The sequence below is a fragment of the Sorghum bicolor genome, chromosome 3 (genome assembly GCF_000003195.3).
Source record: "Sorghum bicolor cultivar BTx623 chromosome 3, Sorghum_bicolor_NCBIv3, whole genome shotgun sequence".
NCBI classification, from domain to species: domain Eukaryota; kingdom Viridiplantae; phylum Streptophyta; class Magnoliopsida; order Poales; family Poaceae; genus Sorghum; species Sorghum bicolor.
The window spans coordinates 10,392,688-10,416,299 of NC_012872.2; the positions used below are offsets into that span (position 1 = coordinate 10,392,688).

The 23,612-nt window shown below is 45.9% G+C and overlaps 3 protein-coding genes across 3 annotated transcripts; 1 reads left to right on the plus strand and 2 right to left on the minus strand.

Moving 5' to 3' along the window:
* On the plus strand, nt 3,134-4,765 carry LOC8072410 (trinucleotide repeat-containing gene 18 protein). The gene has a single exon (XM_002455338.2). The coding sequence runs from the start codon at nt 3,389-3,391 to the stop codon at nt 4,298-4,300; it is 912 nt and encodes a 303-aa protein (XP_002455383.1). The 5' UTR covers nt 3,134-3,388; the 3' UTR covers nt 4,301-4,765.
* Nucleotides 5,493-8,017, minus strand: LOC8085804 (replication protein A 14 kDa subunit). The gene is made up of 3 exons (XM_021455231.1): nt 7,860-8,017; nt 6,734-6,991; nt 5,493-5,969 (listed from the first exon to the last, which is right to left on the minus strand). The coding sequence occupies exons 2-3, from the start codon at nt 6,987-6,989 to the stop codon at nt 5,905-5,907; spliced, it is 321 nt and encodes a 106-aa protein (XP_021310906.1). The 5' UTR covers nt 6,990-6,991; nt 7,860-8,017; the 3' UTR covers nt 5,493-5,904.
* Nucleotides 21,181-22,342, minus strand: LOC8072411. Its single transcript, XM_002457533.2, has 2 exons — nt 22,087-22,342; nt 21,181-21,928 (listed from the first exon to the last, which is right to left on the minus strand). Exons 1-2 carry the CDS (start codon nt 22,252-22,254, stop codon nt 21,530-21,532), a joined length of 567 nt encoding a protein of 188 aa, XP_002457578.1. The 5' UTR covers nt 22,255-22,342; the 3' UTR covers nt 21,181-21,529.

Below are 23,612 nucleotides of genomic sequence, written 5' to 3' on the forward strand. Positions count from 1 at the left end.
GCACATGTATGAAACATTAAATATAAACGAAAACAAAAACTAATTACACAGTTTAGCTGTAAATCACGAGACGAATCTTTTGATCCTAGTTAGTCCATGATTGGATAATATTTGTCAAAAAAAAATAAAAGTGCTACAGTACCAAAAACTTTTCACTTTTCGAAACTAAACAAGGCCTAAGTCACTACTGATCTGACCTTTAACTACCACATTCTCTAATTGAGCACTGCTGTCAGTACTGTACTCTGTGTGAGTTCTGTTCTCTGCTTTGTGATTGTGAGGATAGAGATCAAGTTTGTTCATTGTTGCTGCTGCTACCTTTGGTATTTTTATCCTCTCAGACTCAGTTATATATGGCCCACACCGTGATTGATTAGCTTGCAGAAGAGGACGTGGGCATCACTACACCAGCAGTTGCCCTGTACACTCCTGGATGTGGATCGGCAGGCTGGTGGTAGGTTAATTAGGTTCCAACAAAATCTAACCCTGACCTCCAACAACCAGCGTATTAAACTCTTCTTATTTATCCAAAATCATTCGACTCCCCCCTTTTTTTTTCTTTGCCAGGAAAGAACCATTCGATTCCTTTTCGAGAATATGCGCAAAGAGAGCTACTACACGTACTTCTGCACTCGTCTACATAAATAAATAGACCCTCACCCATGGAAATGTGTCAATCAAGACGATGAATACAACCATAACGATCACGAAATTAATAACACGCAACGTATCATATGCAATCCAGCTTAGTATGCAACCTATGCAACCAAGCCACAGGATTTAAATCTAACGTCTGAGGTTTTTTTCAGTTAAACCTCTCCACCTGTGGTTTTAAATCTAACCCGTGTGTATCCAGATGTGAGGGTTTAAGTGAAAAAAGCCTTAGACGTTGGATCTAGATCCTGTGGCCTTAATTGGTGGTTGCATAGGTTGCACACGAAACTGACTTCTACAGACGAAACCAAGTGGTTTCGATTATATATTCCGTGTCGATTGCTAGGGGAATGCATGATTATTAAGTACGCGCGCTTAATCGGCAGGCGGCCGGTAAACATGCCGGGCGCATCGCCATTAAGCCGACAGGGCCCGAAATCATCGAGCGTGTCAGCATGCAAATCCAAAAGGACTTTTTCTTGGATTCGTAATCTTTTCCTTTCTTGAAGCGAAAACCGACAAAGGCAAAGGCATGCAGAGCAGAGAGGCCCCTTTTCGGACTTGCAATCCAAGGAGTGTACTTTGGCCAAGTTTTATTAGTTGGGGCTTCAAAGTCTCCCGGAAAGCTGAAAGAGCTGCCTGATAACGTACTACTTTTATCTTGCCGACAGTAATCTATATTGTCAACGGTATACATCGGGAGAAGTCACAAAATGGAAAACAGACTTTAACTGTCAACAGTAACGACGCAGGCGAGAACATAAAACGAAGCCCATTAGTCACTGCATATACAAGAGAGGTTGGAAAATGTAACTTGTGTTTAAAAAATGTATCATAGCTTTTCATCATTATTTTGATATGTTACGAAATCTAATAGTGAATTAACACGAGAGATACAAAATTGTTCAAAACATAATGCTGAAAAATCAATAATGTATTGTTAATATAAATATTCCCTCCATACCATAAAGAAAGTCGTTTAAGACAACGACACGGTCTCTAAAACTTTGACTCTTTGTTTTTATAAAATATTTATCAAAAATTGGTATATGCATATTTTTATAAAGTATTTTTCAAGACAAATCTATTCGTTTTCATATTTTCAAACTCAACAACTTAAAAATTATTCATGATTTATATTCCTAATGTTTGACCTAAACCTTGTCCAAAACGATTTTCTTTTATGGGTATGAAAGGAGTATATGTTGTTGTCTATGTAACGAAATCAAAGTTAATATTATTCAACTTCCACGAAAAAAACAAATATTTTGAAGGTGGAAATTAAACAACCTAAGTTATTAGGGAAGAAACTGAAATTATTCTAGTGTGTAAATTTGGTTAAACTTTAGGCATTTTGACTTAAGATAAAACTAAAATATTAAATTTTTAGACATAGGCGTCTAGTGTACTTAATACAAAGATGTGCAAATATGTATCTTCCGTATTTATTTACAAAAGAGAAGGCCATCCAAAGGTGCGTCCGATCCTAATAAGGACACACCAATTCACATGTTGATTTCCTCTCTTTTTTCCCCGTGTCTCTTTAGTCTTTATTACACAATATTTTCTTCTACTTTAAAATTTCAATTGTACATAGATAGTTTCATCATGGATCTATATTTTATCTATATTTTTCTTTGATCTTCTTGCGTGGGGTCGGGCGCCCAATACGAAATCGTCTCGTTGTTTCGTCGTCACCATCCGCGGTGCTATCCGATAATCGAATCCAACAACAACAACAACCAGGCCAGACTAGCTACTTATCTGCCAATCTATCGTGTGCTGATGCTGCTCACGTTCATCTATCCCAGAAGAAGAGTCTACCGAACAAACAAACAAAGAAAGAAGCAAACCCGGCAATTAATTAATTGTTGACCCGCCCGGCCGGGGCGTCAATCACGATCCCACGGGCCGATATTAATCTCTTTGATGATCGCTCATTAAGCGAGCCGTTGCTTACTGGGGAGAAACAAAAAAATTGGAAATTTAAATCGCCTTTTTATACGAGCAAAACGAAGTCCGCCGCCCGCTTTGATTTACGAGCTATTGGTTGGATTGGATGTTTTCTTTCGAATCCTTCGTCGTTGGCGCGGTATGATCATCAATTGCTATAGCTCCCGTTCAGACGTGCATCCGCGCGTGATAGCAGCAGCTAGCCGTGTGGTGTGGCCCTCGATCTGGACGACGATCCTAAAATGAGCGAGAATGGGTCAGTGTGCAGTAATATATAATCTACCACTTACACATATTGTAGATAAATTCTCGACTGGCGACTAACAATTTATGCTGTAAATTTTAACAATTTTTGCCATGCCAGACCCCAATAAAGGCAACACGTACGATCGATCGCGGAATAAACGACTCTGCAGAGTGTGAACGTGAATCCATCCATCCATGGGAAGTTAGTTACCTGGCCGGCCATCCCGGCCACGACGGACGGCGAAACGCGCCTCGGTCGACACCCACCACGTCCGTCCCGCGGCACACGATCAAATAAACCATTCCCATGGTTACACGTAGCTTCCCCTCCCGCGCGCTCCCACTCCATGCACCTGCTCACGGCCACCAATCAATCACCATTGCCGCCCCGGCCCGCCCGTTCCCTTCTTCCCTCTCTTCAAAACCCCGCATGCCTTTGCCTTCCTGACTGGTGACTCTCGCTCTCTCTCTCTCTCTCTCTCTCTCTCTCTCTCTCTCTCTCTCTCCGACCCCCACTGCCCATCGCCGATCGAAGATGCAGGGCGACGCCGACGCCGACGACGGGCACTATTTCTTCTTCAGCGCGCCGGCGAGCCCCGTGCACTACATCCTCCGCTCCCCGCCCTCCTCCACCGCCGACGCCGCAGCCTCGTCCCCTTACTTCGCCGATGCCGACTGCTGCGCCGCCGCGGCCGCAGCAGGGGACTTCGAGTTCGCCGCGCACGCCGCGGGGACGCACGGTCCCGGCGGCACCAAGGGGGCAGGCGTGGCGACGATGAGCTCCGCCGAGGAGCTCTTCGTCGCCGGCCGCATCCGCGTCGGCTGCCTCTCCCCGATCCGACAGGAGGACGATGGCTGGGAGGAGTGCGGCGGCGGTGGTGGCGGCGGCGACGAGGAGGAGGAGGAGGAGCGGGACGGACGCTCGCCGCGGGCTGCTACTCGCCGGGCTAGGTCCGCGTCCCCGACGCGGAGCCCCAGGGCCGACAGGGGCGCCTTCGCCGAGCCTTCCGGCCCCTTCGCGTCCGCCTCCTCGTCGTCTTCCTCCTCCTCCTCCTCCTCGTCCTCGGCGAAGAACATTCGACGGCGGATGTCGCTGCGGGACCTCCTCAGCCGCACGGGCGGCAGCGACTGGGCGGGGGCGGATCAGCAGGCATCATCAGGCACCGAGGTCACCAGCAGGCTGGGTTTCTGGCCGCCGTCCATCTGGCCATCGCGCTCGTCCAAGAAGCCCTGCCCAGCGCCGCCTCAGCCGGCGCGCCGCTCCACCTCCTCGGACAGGCCGGCGGGCGCGGTGCCGACGACGGCGAAGAGGGCGCGGCCGGGCGGCGGCAGTGCTCGGCGCACCACGTCGCTGCCGTACAGGCAGGGACTGGTTCTCGGGTGCCTGGGCTTCGGGGCACGGGGCTACGGGCTCGCCAAGTCCATGCATCCCCTCCCCTCCCGTTGAAAACCAAAACCTAGCAGATGAACACGATCGAGGTGCGTTTAGGCCACAAATCACGCCATGATTATGCCTCATCCCACGGCATTTTCACAGAAATTGCAGGGGTTACATACAGGAAAATGATTCGATTTCAACCACACTGCTTGTCATGTTGTCGGAAAAAAAAGAAAACTACACTGCTTGTCTGCTTATCTATTACTATGAGCCAGAAAACAAGTATGGAATCATCAGATTTTGTTCTGTTTCATGGTATGTTATATATGGAGTATTACTGTTTTTTTTATTTTTTAATGGGAACAAATGCTACAGCTATATATTTGTCTGGCGTACATTGGTGATCCCTGAGGAACTCCATTTGTTCTTGTTTTTTTATTTGATGAAAAATTAGAACCCTTAACTGATTGATTTGTTGGTAATTATTAAGCGCGATGACATATATATAACAACTTTGAGTTTAAGTTACGATCATACAAGAAACTCCATATATCAATAAGACAATAACCAATTAGACCAGTTCCAGACTTCCTATTGTGTACGGAGAAGTCATGAAAAGGCAAGGTGAAAGGCACACAACCTGAACGTTGTCGAACCAAAGGACTGGGTAGCGGCAAATAGGAGTTTAAGCTAATGAGTACAAAAGAGACATTTTTGTTCTATCTCTTGGATTTGTTCTTGTTGCACTCAGGTGAAAGATGAGATGTCGCAGTCAAAAGATTACACTTTTATAGGTACTAGAAAGCAATATGCCACCAATACATCCACTCTGTTAAAGCAAGTGGCACTCTGTTAAGCAACTGGCTTTGAATGATAGTATCCAAACTTCAAAGCATTTCTCTATAGGAATCGTTCGGCATGACTCCGTATCATCTATATTTACTTCGCAACTGAAAATATGTTCAGAGATAACAGAACAATGCTTCGCAATTGGCACTGGTTTAGGTATCCAAATATAGTATTGCGAATCCAAATAGAAAGAGCCCGCTGTTACAGCTCTCCGCACCAAACTAGCTAACACTAGCAGCCATTGATCTCAGCGCTGTGCAAACAATGCTCACTTGCAAGAAAACCCCAAAAAAACAAAGCAAAGCTTCACCAGCATATAGCCTGCTGCCTGCTAAAGAGTAGCCATCATGGATACAGTAGATTCAGGTACGCATTTGCAGAATCATGCAAAAAAAAAAAAAGAACTCAAGTCTTAAACCCAATAATAAACTGAATAGAGAGTTTCAGGTTGACTAAGGTGGATCTTGCAGACATAACATCAAAGCTTGATTTTTAAGATGGGGCATGTGACTTAGGACTAGCACATTAGAGCTTTTTCCTCTCATCAAGCTGCATGGCCATTGTAGCAACTTCTCAGGGTCCAAGTACAAATGATAGCAACATAACAAGCTTAGGTTTGGATTGCCTAAAAGTAGAAACAAACATAGTTCTTCAACTACATGATATATTATGCTTGTCTCCGTAGTATGTTGCTTAGGTTAATACATACTAATAGGAGTCCAATACTGACAAGTAACAGAGTACTGGGGTAACATTTAGAGGCGAATCATATCAATTTCAAACAAGCTTCAGTTGGGCAAAGGTCCTCCATGCGATGATGACCTCTACAGGAACATGTGCTTGAACTTGTCACTCGCCAACTTGCACAACTGATCAAAAGGCTTGGGATCTGCCAGATAAACATGGTGAAAAAAATCAATGGTGTTATGGATATATGGGAAAATAAGTATGCATGCTGTGTAATTAAAGCTGTTGCTGCAAGGCACAGCATAGAAGCGAGGCCTAAGTACAAGAAATTTATCTGCATCTCAAGTGTAAAAGAACATATCTACAACTTTAAGCCACAATAAGCTCCTCTCACTGTCAATGGAGGATAGCATGATTAAAGTCCCTGCCAGATAACATGTATTCTAAGATCATGGTTGATCTCAGAGGCATACTTATCGCTAAAACCCTCCCTGAATCTGTAATTTGTGTAAACAGGAAAAACACCTAGGCTGCTTTGATGTTCTAAGAAAATAAAATCAAGTTCCAAATATAAAACAGATATTTGCTCATCCAATTAAGAAAAACTCAGGCACTACCTGACAGGCTGACAAGTTCAGAAAAGAAGGGGACAAAGATTATTTCTTGTTTACTTGCTCGGTTGCTCCTTAATGTTCATAGGTTAAGGTCAGGGGCCAAGCAAAATAATACCCATAAGGAAGGCAAAATTGTAGCCTGACTCATTAGTAGGGTGAAACTCAAAGTTTTCACTGATTTTGCATGGTTAAATTAGTGTACTTCAGGGGCGTGGGTATACTACAATCTTATTATGACAAGAGCTGGCAAGCTTGGATGTGGGAAAGTTTAAAACATGGTATGGTAGTACTCAGAATATACTGACAGTTCATACTATTGCAATCAAAGGGCCAAAGGCATTTGAAATCTCACCAAAGTTGGGACCAAAATCTGTGCAAACTTCAGCACGGATGGTCTGGTTGTTTTCAGCAATTCCATAAACCTCCATAAAGTTTGATACAGGGACGTCCATGGCACTTTTGATACTCAACTGATGCCCATCGCTGGACTGCCCGACAACCACTCCACCTTCATTGCGTTGGACTTGAACAACCGTGCGCACTCTTCGCCCAACAAACATGTTCAGAGTCTCTGCATTGACAAGTGCTGCAGGGCTTGATGTGTCCATCTCTGCAAAGTGAGGATTCAGAATTTCAGATCATTTAATGTAATTCAGTTCAATCATCTAGTGCAAACAGTGAAGCAAATAAATTACACACATCTTCTAGTCACTATCACAAAACACACCATATCAAAGATTGCAGTATGATGAATAAGTGCTCGAAGAGGATCTCTACTGCAAAACATGTACTAGAGTTTTGGTTGGCATTGTGACTTGTGAGCGGGTTACAATATACATTCAGCCTGGGATAATCATTTTGGGCATTATGGATGTGATTCCATAATGATATTTGTAATGCCTAAAAATTCTCAAGAAACAGCCTCCAGAATTTCTGCTGACATAATTACTGTGATATGACTGCAAGACATTTTGTACAAGAACACATGCTTGTCAAAGTACAATAGGCGGCCTAGGAAAAAGCATGTAAGACGCATAATGAGTAAGCATATACAATCTGCTGGTGAGTATCAGTCACCTGTACTGTACACGGCTAAGACGAAACATTAGAACAGTCTCCATAACCCGCATGTAAGATTAGGATCACAAACAGAAATCCAAGGCACCGATTTATAGATCCTATTCCGCGCTCACTCATTGATGGTCCAATCCGCGCCGCTTAGTTTCTCTACGCCCAGCCCCGCTCACATCTCTTTCTTCCGCGGGAATGGCGGCGCCAATCATTAGATCGGGATTTGGGCTCGGTACTCTCTCCCCCGACCATGGAATCGGGGAGCAGCAAGGCCCGGCCGTGGAGACAAAACCCTAGCAAAACTGGGGAGCCTGAAGAAATCACGGTCTCGATCCCGCACCCAGATCCCCGCAGCAACTACCACGAATCAGACAAGGAAGACGACCGAGCATTTCGGCTAGCCTTACCGTCCTTGAGGCGGCGAATCGGATGAAGCGGACTCCTCTCGCGGGCGGCGACGGCGGAGTGGGCTGGGCTTGACCGAACGGAAGAGACGGGAGAGGAGGCGCCGCTGTGGGGTTTTGCGGAGGAGGAACCTGAATACCTGTGATGGATATATTCCCCGTTGAGGCCTTGTTTGGATGTTGTCGGATTCACCTCAATCCACATGTGTTGGAGTGGATTGGGGTGGAATTTAGTTCAAGTTCCACTACAATCCAAACAAGGCCTGAGTTGCAAAATTGCCGAAGGAGATATTACCGGAGTGCCCTTGCGAAATTAATTGCCGCCCACTTTTGGCGCCAAAACCTTTATCTCCGTCTTTCATTTTTTTAACAATCCCTCTTTTGGAGTGGTCAGTGGATATACCCCCTTCATCCACAAACGAATTTAATTCTCATTTTTAAAGTTAAGTAATCTAAAGTTTAACTAAATTTATTTATATAAAAGATAATAACATTCATGATACAAAATAAATACCATTAGATTAGATATAGAATATGTTATTATAATAAATTTATTTGAAAATATAAATGCTATATTATTATAAATCTTGGTCAAACTTGAACCAATTTAACCAATATGGATTTTATAATTGCATTTTTTTTAGACGGAGGTAGTAGGAAGGAAATAGATTAGTCGTCTCCAAGAGTTCCAAAACTCACTTCCAATATATTTTTCTATAAGATTGAAAAATGATGTCGTCCAATAATCCCTATCTCAGCTCTCAATCTGTCCACACTTAGAAAAATTGACCCCAACCTCGTGGAAATGTACACACACATATCAGTTAGTCAATCTTTCCTAGAACTAGAGCAGTGAATTCAGTGTTGGTCTAGCGTTCTTGAATTTGTTCTTGTAGATTAATTAAATTCCGTTTTGAAACATACCTGGAGAGATGACACTCTGTTGACACCGTTTTTGGGCACGTGTCTAGGATGGCAGGATAAGGTGGCAGTATGATGTTTACAAAGCGGGTTGCCGATGAGGGAGAAGTTGAATGTGACTAAGTCCACAGGCAGTAGTATGGTGCCGATGGCTAGATAAGAAAGTCTGCCGATGACTATGGCAAAGGGTCTGCCGATGATGCAAAGAGGGAGTCCGGAAGCTGCCGGTCGTTATGTGGAGGAGTTTCGGTTTGTCACGAGGGATAGTTTTGTTATTTCCTTAATTATTTGCATTGTTTTGTATACGGATTCCGTGTAATTTGGAATTCGAATTCTAATCGTGTCTGGTTGTAGCTCTTTGAGCAGGGTATAAATATAGACCCTAGGGCCTTGTAATAATGAATCAACGAATCAAACACACGTTTTTTACTCATATTCCAGCATTTACTTTTCGACGACTTCGTCATACTTTTTCCTTTTGTTACGAGTTCTTAGGAATTCGTCGACTTAAGCTCGGCGTATTCTCAAGTTCCGCGTGAGTACCTCTTAGCCGTGACATCCGGGCGCATCGCTGTTGTCAGGACTAAAGTATTCGAGTTATCACCTTTGCCGATAGCAAGGTCAAATCGGCTGGCACGCCTTAACGTTTGAATCAGGTATTAGCCTTTTGTGTTTGCAGATCAGTTTTGCATCAACACATCTTTTGGCACGCCCAGTGGGACAGGATTCAAGATCAAGATCAACATGTCGATCTCTGACCTCGATCAAGAGAACGTCATCCCCGTGACGGAGGCCAACCTCAAGGATGAGCAGAAGCAAGCTATTGCCCAAGCCTTGGAAGAGTTCAAGCAGCAATGCCTGAGGTCTTTCAGTATAAACAGGAGCGGCGAAGTGGTCCAGAAAGATGCACTGCCGGCACCACGGCAGGTTACCTTTGACGCCAATCCTGGCAAGCTTCAAGATATGGTTGACAATGCCATCAATCGAGCGTTGATTAACCAAGCTGGTGTACTGTCTAATACGGTTTTCAATGCCGTGGCAAGAACTTTCAAGGAAGGACAAATCCCACCAGATTATGTGGGCCCCTCCCATCATCAGCCAACGGCACCAGAGGTCACGGCTCCATCGGCTGCCTTGACGACTGCAAGTGCACAATCTGCCGTCCCTCCAAGTACATCGGGGACTACTGGTGCACTATCTATGCCGATGACAACCAACCCACAAATTTCAGTTGGGCAGCATAAACTGACAACAGATATGTTGGCATCGGCAATGTCAGGGTTGACTCTTCCTCCCAACTGGTGGGGTTATGGTATGCCTCCAGAGTTGACACCGGGAACATCACAAATAACTGACATGAGGGGCAAAACTCCTATGACATCGGCACCTCCCAATGCGCCGGTGAACCAGAGTCCTCGGTATACCACAACTACTACTGCAAGGCCTCACACTGGAAATCCTCAAGATTCAATGTTCCAGATGCCCAACGCATCGGCAGAGTCAATGCTGATGCAACAGAGGTCTATGGCCCAGTCGGGGTATGTCAGTTCAACGACGGTACCCAATTACCAATCATCGGCAGCACCTATGCCGATGAACGCTAATAATGGATGGCTTGGACAGCAAGCCTTTCCACAATCGCCCCAGTAGAGTTACCAGACTACAGGGTTCCGGCAAGGGCAGGTCTATCCCGGGTTCCAAGGTCAGGGGATTCCCAACCAGCCAATGAATTTTGGACAGCAACTCGGAGGGCAGCCAATCGGTGGACAGCAGTTTGGTGGTCCGTAGATTGGAGGACAGGTGATCAATACAATGTTCCGTGCAGATCACGTCCCGGACAGACACGTGGAGGTTCGCCACCAAGTGCCAGATCCGCAGCCGCCTCATCGGCAAGATGCCGATGCATATTGGGCCGATAAGATTGCTGAAGTAATGAGGGAACAATTTGGGATAAAACCCAAAGTCAACACTTATTCTTATCGGACACCGTATCCTCCCGCGTATGATTTAATCCCGCTTCCACATCGGTACAAGGTACCGGATTTTACAAAGTTTTCCGGGCAAGACGACACGTCAACTATGGAGCATGTCAACAGGTTCATCATTCAATGTGGAGAGGCTGGTAACAGGGACGAATTGAGGGTTCGTCTATTTTCATCATCATTGTCTGGATCGGCCTTTACTTGGTTCATATCATTACCTCCCAACTCAGTAATTACTTGGGCCGATCTAGAGAAGCAATTCCACAAATACTTCTTCTCGGGGGTTCATGAGAAGAAGATCACCGACTTGGTCAAGTTGAGGCAACGTAATGATGAGTCGGTTGAGGGTTTTGTGTAGAGGATACGAGAGGTCAAGAATAAATGCTATAGCTTGGTTCTGGATGATCGGCAGCTAGCCGATTTGGCTTTCCAGGGTTTGTTGCCACATATCAGGGATAAGTATGCCTCTCAGGAGTTCGAAAGTTTAAGTCATTTGGTGCAGAGGATTTCTGATCAAGACATCAAGCCTTTCGAGCCTAAAAGAGCATGGAATAGGAAAGTGTCATTTGTCGATGAAGCAACAAGCTCAGATTCTGATGAAGAACCAGTAATCGGCTTGGCAGAGTGGGTAAAAAACAAGAAGCCGATGTCTTGTCCTTTTGGGCAGAAGGAACCAGAGAAGTTTGCTTTTGACACCGCTAAAGCTGATAGGATATTTGACTTTCTACTTCAGGAAGGTCAGATCAAACTGTCGCCTAACCATGTGATCCCATCGGCAGAGGAGTTGAAGAGGATGAGATATTGCAAGTGGCATAATGCAACTTCCCATGACACCAACGAGTGCAAAGTATTCAGACAGCAGCTGCAATCGGCTATAGAGTCAGGGAGAATCAAGTTTGACAGTTCCAAAGCCCAGAAGCCGATGAAGATAGACCAACATCCTTTCCCGACAAACATGTTGGATGCTAAGGGGAAGGCTAAGGTCTTAACATCGGAGACAGCTGAGAAGAGTGCATCGGTAGATCCTCAGCATCAAGTTACTACTGCCGATGCAAGAAGTAAGGGTTTGGTCCAGGAAGGAACTAGCTCAGGAAGGCCTCCTCGATCTGGTATCGTCATAACTCATAGAAGGCCTCGAGAAAAATGGCAACAACGGGAAGATCGGTATCGGCGCCAGCAGGAAGATTATCGACGGGAAGAAGAAAGACGCCGACAGGAGTGGAATCGGCACAGGGATCATTGGAATTGTCCATTCTTCATCCATTGTTGGGAGGAAAATATCAAGCTTCCTGCTATCAGAGACTGCCCTGAGTGCAACGGTTATGATCGGTACAATGGGATCGATCGGCATTATCATGATGATGAACGGCGATTTAATGGGCCGATCAGAGGAAGGGTGCCAGTTCATGATCGGCTGGGGGGCAGATTTAGTGGGCACGACAGACTTAGTGACCGTGTCCAGTATTTTCCCAGGAACCAAGAAGAGCTCGAGGAAATGGCTGATGCGCGGGTTCCCGATGAATTCATATTTTGCAGGGATGCTAACACGCATCGTATGGAGTCAAGGGAGAACCGACGCCCGACGGCAAGGCAAAGGCCACTTCCTCCATGGTGCCCTGGAGGATTAACCAAGACACAGAAAAGGAGATTGCAACGTGAAAGGCAAGAAGAGCTAAACAAGGGAGAGAACTCTGGAAGTTCCATCGGCAGGCGTCAACATGGTCTTCATGTTGCCGATGGAGTTTCTTGCACCAGCCAGTGATGATGAGTTGGAATTTTCTGATCAGATAGCTCAGTTGGCTCTGGATCCGATGACGGCTATCTTTGAGAAACCTGCCGATGACGAGAGGCAGCATCTTAAAGCTCTGTTCCTCAAAGGAAGGGTTGATGGGCAGCCAATGACCAAGATCCTAGTTGATGGTGGAGCTGCTATTAATATTATGCCGTATGTAGTATATCGGAAGCTTGGGAAAGGGGATCAAGATTTGACCAAGACCGATATGATGCTCAAAGACTTTGAAGGAAACGTGTCTCCAGTCAAGGGGGCGATATGTGCAGAGTTGACCATCGGCAGCAAAACCTTGCCGACAACTTTTTTCGTGATCAGCGGAAAAGGTGCTTACAACTTATTATTGGGAAGAGATTGGATTCATGCCAATTGTTGTATCCCATCTACAATGCATCAATGCTTGGTTCAGTGGGTAGGTGATAAGATTGAGATTGTCCCAGGAGATTCTTCTTATGTTATCGCATCGGCAGAAGCGGATACTTACGAAAGGACCAGGTGCATTTCAGGAGAAGTTTGGGAGAAAGATTTTCTCAAAGTTGCCGATTATGAGATTCCACCGATCCAAGCAGTCGGTTCTGACGACGGTTTTTAATGAATAGATTCGCCGATGGTGGAAAATTAGGCCAGGGATTCACATCGGCCGATGATTTGGTAGAAGTAGATATAGGTAGTGGTGATAAGCCTAGGCCTACTTTTATTAGTGCTAAATTAGATCCTGAGAGTAAGCAACAATTGACTAGTTTGTTAAAGGAATATAAAGATTGCTTTGCTTGGGATTATACCGAGATGCCTGGTTTAGACCGATCAATTGTTGAACATCGGTTACCCATCAAGTCTGGATTTCGGCCACATCAGCAACCAGCCCGCCGATGTAATCCTAACGTTCTACCTGATATTAAGGCCGAAATCACCAAACTTATTGAAGCTAAGTTTATTCGGCAGTGTCGGTATGCCGAGTGGATTTCCAATGTTGTTCCGGTTTACAAGAAGAACGGGAAGCTTCGGGTGTGCATTGATTTCAGGAACCTCAATAAAGCTACGCCGATGGATGGATACCCAATGCCTGTCGCCGATCTACTGGTTGATGCTGCGGCTGGTCATCAGGTCATCAGCTTCATGGATGGTAATGCAGGTTACAATCAAATATTCATGGCGGAGGAGGATATTCCAAAAACCGCATTCAGGTGTCCTGGTCATGTTGGGTTATTTGAATGGATAGTCATGACTTTTGGGTTGAAGAATGCTGGTGCTACTTATCAAAGGGCTATGAATTTTATATTTCATGAGTTCATCGGCAAGCTCGTGGAGATTTATATTGATGATGTGGTGGTTAAGTCCGGAGATTTCTCAAAGCATCTTGCCGACTTACAAAAAGTGTTAGAGTGCACAAGGAAGCATGGATTGAAGATGAATCCCAACAAGTGTGCATTTGGTGTATCGGCAGGGCAGTTTCTTGGTTTCATGGTACATCAGAGGGGTATTGAAATTAGTCGAAGATCTATTGATGCCATCAATAAAATAGTGGCCCCTACCAACAAAACCGAGCTCCAATCCTTGATCGGCAAGGTAAATTTTATCAGGAGATTTATATCGAATTTGTCTGGTAGGATTCGTGCTTTCAGTCCTCTTCTTAAATTGAAAGCCGATCAAGAGTTTATTTGGAGAGAGGAACAGCAGTTGGCTCTGGATGAAATCAAGAAGTATCTAGTAAATCCTCCAGTTCTAGTTCCACCTCAACTAGGGAAGCCCTTCAGATTGTATTTATCTACCGATGGATCGGTTATCGGTTCAGCTTTAGTTCAAGAATTTGAAGGGAAAGAAAGGGTAATTTATTATTTGAGTAGGAGGTTGATTGATGCGGAAACCAGGTATTCGGCCATTGAGAAACTATGCTTATGCTTATATTTTTCATGTATCAAGCTGAGACATTACCTGTTATCGGCCGAATGCACTGTTGTTTGCAAAGATGACGTGGTCCGATACATGCTATCTATGCCGATTATGAGTGGTAGGATCGGTAAATGGATTTTAGCGCTGTCGGAGTTCGATTTGCGTTACGAATCGGCTAAGGCAGTCAAAGGGCAGATTATGGCCGATTTTGTGACTCAGCATTGCGGTCTAGTGGAAACCTTGGAAATTGTACCCTGGACGCTCTTTTTTGATGGATCTACCTGTGACCGGGGGGCGGGAATCGGCATTGTATTAGTTTCCCCTAAGGGGAGGAAGTATGAGTTTTCCTTGCCGATTGTTGCCACATCAACAAATAATCAGGCTGAGTATCAGGCTCTGATCAAGGGATTGGAGTTGTTAAGAGAAGTTCGTGCTGATGCTGTTGAAATATTCGGGGATTCTATGTTGGTTATAAATCAATTGGCCGGAAGCTATGAATGCCGAAGTGAAGTTCTCATAACTTATTTCGAGAGAAGTATGCAACTGTTAAAGGAATTCAAGGATTTCCGATTGGAGCATGTTCCCCGATTGCATAATGAAGACGCTAATCGGTTAGCTCAGCATGCTTCGGGATATCAGCCAATGATTAATGCGACATCGGCAGTCGGTGCCGGTGATTGGAGGAAAGAAATTATTGATTATCTAAAAGATCCATCCAAAAAAGTTGAAAGACGGGTTCGATTTCAAGCAACCAAGTATGTGCTCCTTGAAAATGAATTGTATTATCGAACTATCGACGGAATTCTTCTCCGATGCTTGGGTGATGATGAAGCTAGAAGCTTGATGGGGGAAATCCATGAAGGAGTGTGTGGAGCGCATCAGTCAGCTTTTAAGATGAAGTGGATGATTCGAAGGAATGGATATTTTTGGCCAACCATACTTGAAGATTGTTTTAAATATTTCAAGGGATGTCAAGGTTGTCAAAAGTTTGGTAATATCCAGAGAGCACCCGCATCGGCTATGAATCCTATAATAAAGCCTTGGCCGTTCCGGGGATGGGCCATCGATCTGATCGGCCAGATTCATCCGCCATCTAGCAAAGGGCATAAGTTCATCCTAGTTGCCACTGACTATTTCACTAAGTGGGTTGAAGCTATTCCTTTGAAGAAAGTCACATCGGCCAATATGATTGATTTTGTGAAGGAGCATATTATTTACCGATTTGGGATTCCCCAGACGATTACTACCGATCAGGGCACCATGTTCACATCGGGGGAGTTCGATGAATTCGCAATCGGTATGGGAATTAAAGTGTTGAATTCTTCTCCTTATTATGCTCAAGCCAATGGGCAGGCCGAAGCGTCTAACAAAGGAATTATCAAGCTATTAAACGAAAGATTGAAGAAAATCCTAAGCGGTGGCATACATTATTAAATGAAGCATTGTGGTCTTATCGGATGGCTTGTCATGGATCGACCCAGGTATCACCCTATCAATTGGTATATGGACATGATGCAGTGTTGCCTTGGGAGATTAAGGCTGGATCTAGGCGATTATCTTTTCAAGATCAATTAACTTCCGATGGTTATGCCACTTTGATGACCGATGAATTGGACGATCTAGCAGGGCATCGGTTGAAAGCTTTAATGAGTATAGAAGAGAATAAGAAGAGAGTTGCTAGATGGTATGATAAGAAAGTGAAGGCTAAAGAGTTTGCCGATGGGGATTTGGTATGGAAATTAATTTTACCAATTGGGACCAAAAGTTCGAAGTTTGGAAAGTGGTCTCCTAATTGGGAGGGTCCTTATCGGATAAGTCGATCGGCTCCTGGTAATGCCTACATTCTAGAAACCCTCGAAGGAATTGAATTTCCCAGAGCATTAAACGGCAAATATTTAAAGAAGTACCACCCCAGTATATGGGTCGATGCATAGAAGTTTAGGTGCCGATAACACTCCTATCGGCTGGATCCAAATGCTTGGGGACAAGACTTGGTGTTTCAAAAGTTTAGGTGCCGATAACAGTCCTATCGGCTAGACTAAAAGCTGAGGAAGCAGGAAAGCGCAGATACAATGCCGATGGAAACTCTATGTGATAAGCAGCGTCTGGATTGCCGATATAGCGCGTAGCCGAATTTGGTTGGCTGCTTCTATCTCCTTGATGTCATCATCGGCAGAACCTTCTATCGGCTTCAGCTTCTTCTTCAGTTGAAGTGCCTTGCGACCATGAGCATTTCGCTCGTGCTCAAGAAGCCTGATGGTCTCTGGCAATTGGCTCTCTTCCTGTTGGGCTTGGGACAGAGCGTTCTCTACCTCCTTGAGCTCCGCCAACAGGGATTCTTTTCTTGCCGATAGATCGGATATCTTCTGCTTCAGCGCGTCTCCAGAAGATCTCAGGATACCGATGTTCTTGTGCTTCTCATCGGTCAAAAGCTTCTCTTTCCTCATTTCATCGGAGAGTTGAGTCTGAGCGGCTCTATCGGCAAGCCGCCGAGAAGCTCTTTGGTACTGCAGCTGGCGACTCTCCAGATGAGCGGCTTGGAACAGGATTTCTTCAACGTCGGCTGGGATTTGGCCTCTGAGAGTTCTGAACAGGGTCTTGGTAGGGTCGGAATCATCAACCAATTGCGCTGTGTCCTGGTGAAGGAGAGCTGACAATTCTTCCAGCCTGACCCTGATCTCTTCCGATGTGATGCCGACCGTCTGAGAAGAGCTTGCTTCTTCACCTTCTTCTTCAGAGAGATCGATGGCGAAGGAGAACAGGCTATCGGGAGAATCTTGTTCCTGGGAGGGAAAGCAAAATTAGCTCATACTCAGAGAATCGGCAAATAGTGCTAACGGTAAACGGCGACTTACTTGCTTCAAGGCGATCTCTTGTCTTTGACTGAGAAGTGCTGACGGAGCTGCAGGCTGATCGGCCAAAGATGCCGATGGAGCTACAGGTTGATCGGCTGAGATTGCCGATGGAACGATATCAACTGAAAGAAGACAAAAGGAGTTATGAGACTAAATAAGAATAAGTTCATCGGTAGCGATATTGTTAAAGTATGTTACCTGGAGGAGGGACAACGGTTGTCTGAATCGGGAGAACTGCCGATGGTATAACTGGACCCACCGGGCCAGTTGTTTGTTCACCCATATCAGCTGATGTATCTTCTGTTTGAGATCCTTCCTGTTGGGGTTCTTCTATCTGTGGTGCTTCCTGCATAGGTGGGGGAGATGGTGCTTGCTGTGGCTGGGCTTCTGGAGAAGAAGGAGAAGAATCCACCGGAATTGGAGATACCGGAGGAGGAGGGGGAGTCGCTACCTTCTGACGCTTTGTTCCAGTCTTAGCACCCGTGGTGCCCTTTCTCTTGGGTTGGCTAGACTGGGGGGCATCGGTACTCTCACACCTGGCTTTCGCCGATGCGCCGGTTTGCTGCAATAATGAACAAGAGTTTATAAGCATAAATATAGCCGATATAAAGATAGTCCGCATAAAGGAAAAGATTTGACAAATTGCCTTGAAAGCCCGCGCAAGAGTGGGAGCAGCAACCGTTGGTGATGTCTGGGTTCTTCTGGTGGTGACTTTCCTGAGGCGTACACCCCGATGCACGATGGAAGCTAGAGAGGGAGCATTGTGGCCGATTGAGGAAATCGGGCCTGATGGAAACAAGTCGATCGGCCTGCCACTCCTGCTAACCAATGGAGGAATATTGTCAACCTGCAAAAGGAATACAAGGGTAAGCTGCCGATGGAGATAATATTGAGAGAATGAAACGTTGGTTTGAGTTACTTACAGTGTCATCGGGAACTTCGTATTCGGAGTCAATCATGCCGCGGTATGAAAGTGCCGGTCTGCAGAATAGATGATCTTTCCATTCTGCCCACCATAACTTGTATGCCTGAGTGATAAAAGCAGCCGGAACCCATTCTGACAGATCTACATCTATATCGGCGTTTGGTGGTAGTTGGGCTGCTCGAGTCCACTCAAGAAGGTTGTTGATAGTTTCTCTGGGTTTTATCACATCGGCATAAGGAAGTGCAATCGGCAACTGGCCGAAAGCTAACTGGCGAGCTAATGCCGATGGATTGTAAAATTCGTAAGTTTGAGGGGAGGTTTTTGTGCTACCAAAGAAATTCACTGGAATGATTCTGGGAGTCACAATTGCCATCATCACCTCATTGTCCCTATCGAGAGCTTCATCAAATGGATTGAAGGTCAGAGGGAGCATGCTATCTGGGTCATCATAAGCCAACCACGGTCGTTCGTCTCTGGTCAAACCCTCATACAGAGTCTGGAAGAATCGGCCGATCTGATCTGGATTACCCCCTGAACCAGGCAGAACTATGACAGCTTCGCCAAAGTTCAAGGGGGCGCGTGTTGCCGATTCCTCTTCACCCAATACATGGTTTTCAGCTATATCTCTTGGGAAACGCTGTGTGAACAAGTTGAAGTTGAGACGCTTGTGCAGATGCAGATTGAGCCACATGTTGACAAACCACCAGGGGCCTCCCAAGTTGCCAGTGGATTGGCCGAGCAGAAGTTTCTGGGCTACTTGATGGAGAAGGTGGTAAGCAGCGCCAAGCAAGTATCGGCCGAGAGGGAATCGACCACCGTTAGCCAGTCTTTCGGCTGCCGATAAGTAGACAGAAGTCGGTCCTGCCGATCGACCACAGAATACAAACTTGTCCAGCCACATGTTCAGAAAGGTGGTTTGTTCCTTTATGGTGACAGATCCTTTCCCACGGTACTTCTGAATGTACCCCGACCAACCGCCGATAGCGCGAGTCTCCACTTTGGCACTAGGGGCAGTATCAAAAAAGTGGGTGCTATCGGCAGAAGATATATCTAGACCAGTAAGCATGGCTACATCGGCAAGAGTAGGAGAAGCAGGGCCGTGGCCAAAGGCAAAAGCATTGAGGGTGTCTGACCAAAAGTAGGATGCAGCTATCAGCAGTGACTCGTTCCTATGCATATCGGCAATGGACAATCTAATGCATTGGGCTAGATTCCTTTCACCCCACTGAACTTCATTAGAGTTGCTGACCCTCAAGAACCAGTCTTTCCACCCTACAGTTGGGCTGGACCAAGAGCGGAAGGTGTCCTTCCACAGATCTAAGGAAAAATTTTCGGCTTTGAAGGGGATCCTGTTGGTTTCTGCGTTGATAAGGTCAGTTGGATCTGGGTCCCCTAGAGGGCCGAGGCATTGAAGGTGTGGTTGATCGGTGGGGATGACAATTTTGTTGGACAATTCCTAGTGATATTGGGCGTAAAAAGAAATACAAAGAGGAAAGAAAAGGAAGATGTTCAGTAAAATGAATTGCGAGTGAACAGGGATATGAAGAAAAATACAGGAGACGGGGTGGAGATTTGACCTCAGGGACGACGAACCCGACGGCCATCTTGCTGCGAAGGAAGCGTTTGAAGGCGCCGGAGTTGGTGAAGAGGGGTACTTGTCGGAGACCTTAGGAGTTTTTGGTGGCGCCGCCACTGGAAAAGTAAAGTTGGGTAGTAGAATGGTGTGATGGGGAAGGAGTACCCAAGAAGGAACTATTTATAGGACAAAATGGGCAAGGGCAAATCCGACTTATCTCTTTGCCGCATCCGAGAAACCCGAGGGTACTCAGGTGGATATGGTAACTGTTCGCACGGTAATCCAGGGATTGTGCAGGTGATTTGACAGGAAGCGGTCATTATCTGAAGATATTTTACTGTGCGAGATCTCCTGGTCGGTCCATCGGCGATATTCTATAACGGTCATATTGCCGATGGGCGGATAGAGGGGAAGTAACCGTTTGTGCGAATATATTGGTCAGAACATCGGCAGATCTTTGTAACGGTATTGTTGCCGATGTACGACTGAGAAAAATGCCCGTTTAGGAAGTTGGGGATTTCGAGGAATCTGCGGGGGATTAGGATCAGAGTTGTTCAGATTGAGGTTGTCGGTTACCGGATTAGGAGCATTAATTGCGGGAGAAGGCATCATTACTCCAGAGAATTTTGGAGCATTAATAGTTTTATACTCCGAAACTGGGGGGCATGTGTTGACACCGTTTTTGGGCACGTGTCTAGGATGGCAGGATAAGGTGGCAGTACGATGTTTACAAAGCGGGTTGCCGATGAGGATGGTTGCCGATGAGGGAGAAGTTGAATGTGACTAAGTCCACAGGCAGTAGTATGGTGCCGATGGCTAGATAAGAAAGTCTGCCGATGACTATGGCAAAGGGTCTGCCGATGATGCAAAGAGGGAGTCCGGAAGCTGCCGGTCGTTATGTGGAGGAGTTTCGGTTTGTCACGAGGGATAGTTTTGTTATTTCCTTAATTATTTGCATTGTTTTGTATACGGATTCCGTGTAATTTGGAATCCGAATTCTAATCGTGTCTGGTTGTAGCTCTTTGAGCAGGGTATAAATATAGACCCTAGGGCCTTGTAATAATGAATCAACGAATCAAACACACGTTTTTTACTCATATTCCAGCATTTACTTTTCGACGACTTCGTCATACTTTTTCCTTTTGTTACGAGTTCTTAGGAATTCGTCGACTTAAGCTCGGCGTATTCTCAAGTTCCGCGTGAGTACCTCTTAGCCGTGACATCCGGGCGCATCGCTGTTGTCAGGACTAAAGTATTCGAGTTATCACCTTTGCCGATAGCAAGGTCAAATCGGCTGGCACGCCTTAACGTTTGAATCGGGTATTAGCCCTTTGTGTTTGCAGATCAGTTTTGCATCAACACACTCAGAAACAGAGCAAGGAAAACTTTTCCTCTGTAAATCCTGGTTTCTAGCCTGATTCCTCCTTTTGCCACTCTGTATTCTCTCCAGCTCCATTTCATTTTCAGCAGAAAAGTCAAAACCCTGATTGCCATAGGTTCTGGTACAATTGCTCCTTTAATTTCAATCTCCCTATAAAAAATAATAATTTGAAAGCCAAAAAAGATAACTACAACAACTACCAGAGAACAAGGTGTCGTGCATTTTTTTTTTTGACAACAGTGTCGTGCAGTTGTTTCTTCTGTGATACTACTATACTACTGCGTACTGCCTGCGGCAACCGAAGTTGTTTACTTCGTCTTCCTGCTATGGCAGCGGTCCTACTACACTCCACGCTCACGCCCACACGAGGATCGCGGCGGCCGCGCTCAGCAGCAGCAGCGGCGCCACCGCTACCAGATCGTTGACGGACCGGCGGGCGGCGGCGTCCCCGCGGCCATAGAAGTACCCGTCGCCGTAGTTGCGGCCGTCGGCTCCGGCTCCGACGCGCTGCAGCACGTCGAAGTGGCCCCGGAGGGCCGAGTATCCGCACCCGCGGTCGAGCGCGAAGCGGACGTCGGCGGCGGAGGCGCCGTTGTAGAAGCGGAAGCTGGACATGATGCCGTCGACGCAGCGGAGCACGAGCTCCGTCTCCGCCAGGCACGGCCCGCCGCAGAAGGCGTCGGCCGACCCCGGCGGCACGTCCAGCGCGCCCTGCGGGCCCAGCCGGAACGAGCCCTGGCACCCGCTGTAGATCTGATCTTTTTTACACGCAGTTGGCAAAAAACGTTACACGTTCAGTATGCACGTACGCCATATGATCATTATTACAATAGTGAAATAAAAGCTCAAAACTGTAATAAGTATATAAGAGACGAGTGTGTATAGTAAACAGTGCACACACACACACTTACGTAGCGGTCGTTGAAGCAGAACAGGGCTCTTCCGACTATGTCCGCGACCGCGATGTCTCCCTTCTGGCCATGGAACGCTGCTGCTGCTGTTAATGAGAAACAGCAGAAGATGCACGCCACTGCTGTCAGGAACCAAAATTGTTGCGGCCTGCTGCAAAGGGACGCCATATATAGTTCCTGACAAAACTCCCTCAAGTCTCAAGCTCTCGGCGTCGTCGGTGCCGTCCGTGTATGTACGAGGAAGAAGGATTACAAGTCTATATATATACAAATCAGGGGTTGCACTTGCACGCACGCCGCCTTTCGTTTTTCATGCGTGTGTAAGCTGTGCGTGAGGGTGCGGCTACGGTTTGGCGCTGGTTTTCGTTGGGCAGGCCAACTAACGTGACCAGAGCGCGTGAGAGAGATGAGATACACACAGACACAGGCTCAGTCAGGCTGCCTTGTTTAGTTCGCAAAAATTTTGATTTTTGGTTACTGTAGCACTTTCGTTTTTATTTGACAAACATTATTTAATTATAGAGTAACTAGGCTCAAAAGATTCATCTCATAAATTACAGATAAACTGCGTAATTAGTTTTTATTTTCGTCTATATTTAATGCTCTATACATGCGACCAAAGATTCGATGTGACGAAGAATCTTGAAAATTTTTGTTAACTAAACAAGGCCAAAGAGTCCAAGACCATCTTTTGTTTCTCGCAATCACGCTACCTTTCCCCGGTCCCCACGTCCCTTTCGCTGCAACGAGATATAAAGCTCTCGTTCCTTGACACAATTGGATCATCTGTTTTTTAATCTTCCTTTTTTTTCTTCTTCTTCTTCTGTTTGTTCTTCCGTGACAACGAAACGTGTTGCTTCGTTGAGTCCTGTGCTGATTGATTTGTGCAAGCGTGGTGTTTTATTTCAACTAGTGGATACCTTAGATCCTGGGCTGAGGTGAGGGTCATCTCATCTGGTCACGGTGGTGGGAGGTGGCTCGAGAGGAACCCAACCTACCCTGATGCGGGGAGAGCCATGACTGCCTCTACACGTTCGTTTTCTCGGCGGGGTAGAGACTAGAAAGGGACAGCCGGGAACCATGATGCATGCATCCACGGGTGTAGTACTCGAACACGGACTGAAGGAAGTACAGTAGCAGCTACTGCCTACTACTCAGGCCTGGTTTAGTTCGCAAAAATTTTCAAGATTCCCCGTCACATCGAATCTTTGGTCGCATGCATAGAGTATTAAATATAGATGAAAATAAAAACTAACTGTACAGTTTAGCTGTAATTTGTGAGATGAATCTTTTGAGCCTAGTTACTCCGTGATTGGACAATGTTTGTCGAATAAAAACAAAATGCTACAGTACCCAAAACCAAAAAAATTTTGCGAACTAAACAAGGCCTAATAGTCATCAGTCAGTCAGTCAGTCAGTGGCGCACACGAAACGATTCACCGTCCGCTGGGCTAACTACGACAATAATCTCGATCGCCAAGGTCGTCCAGTGGTGTGTTTTTTTTTTCCACCCGAATTAGCTAGTG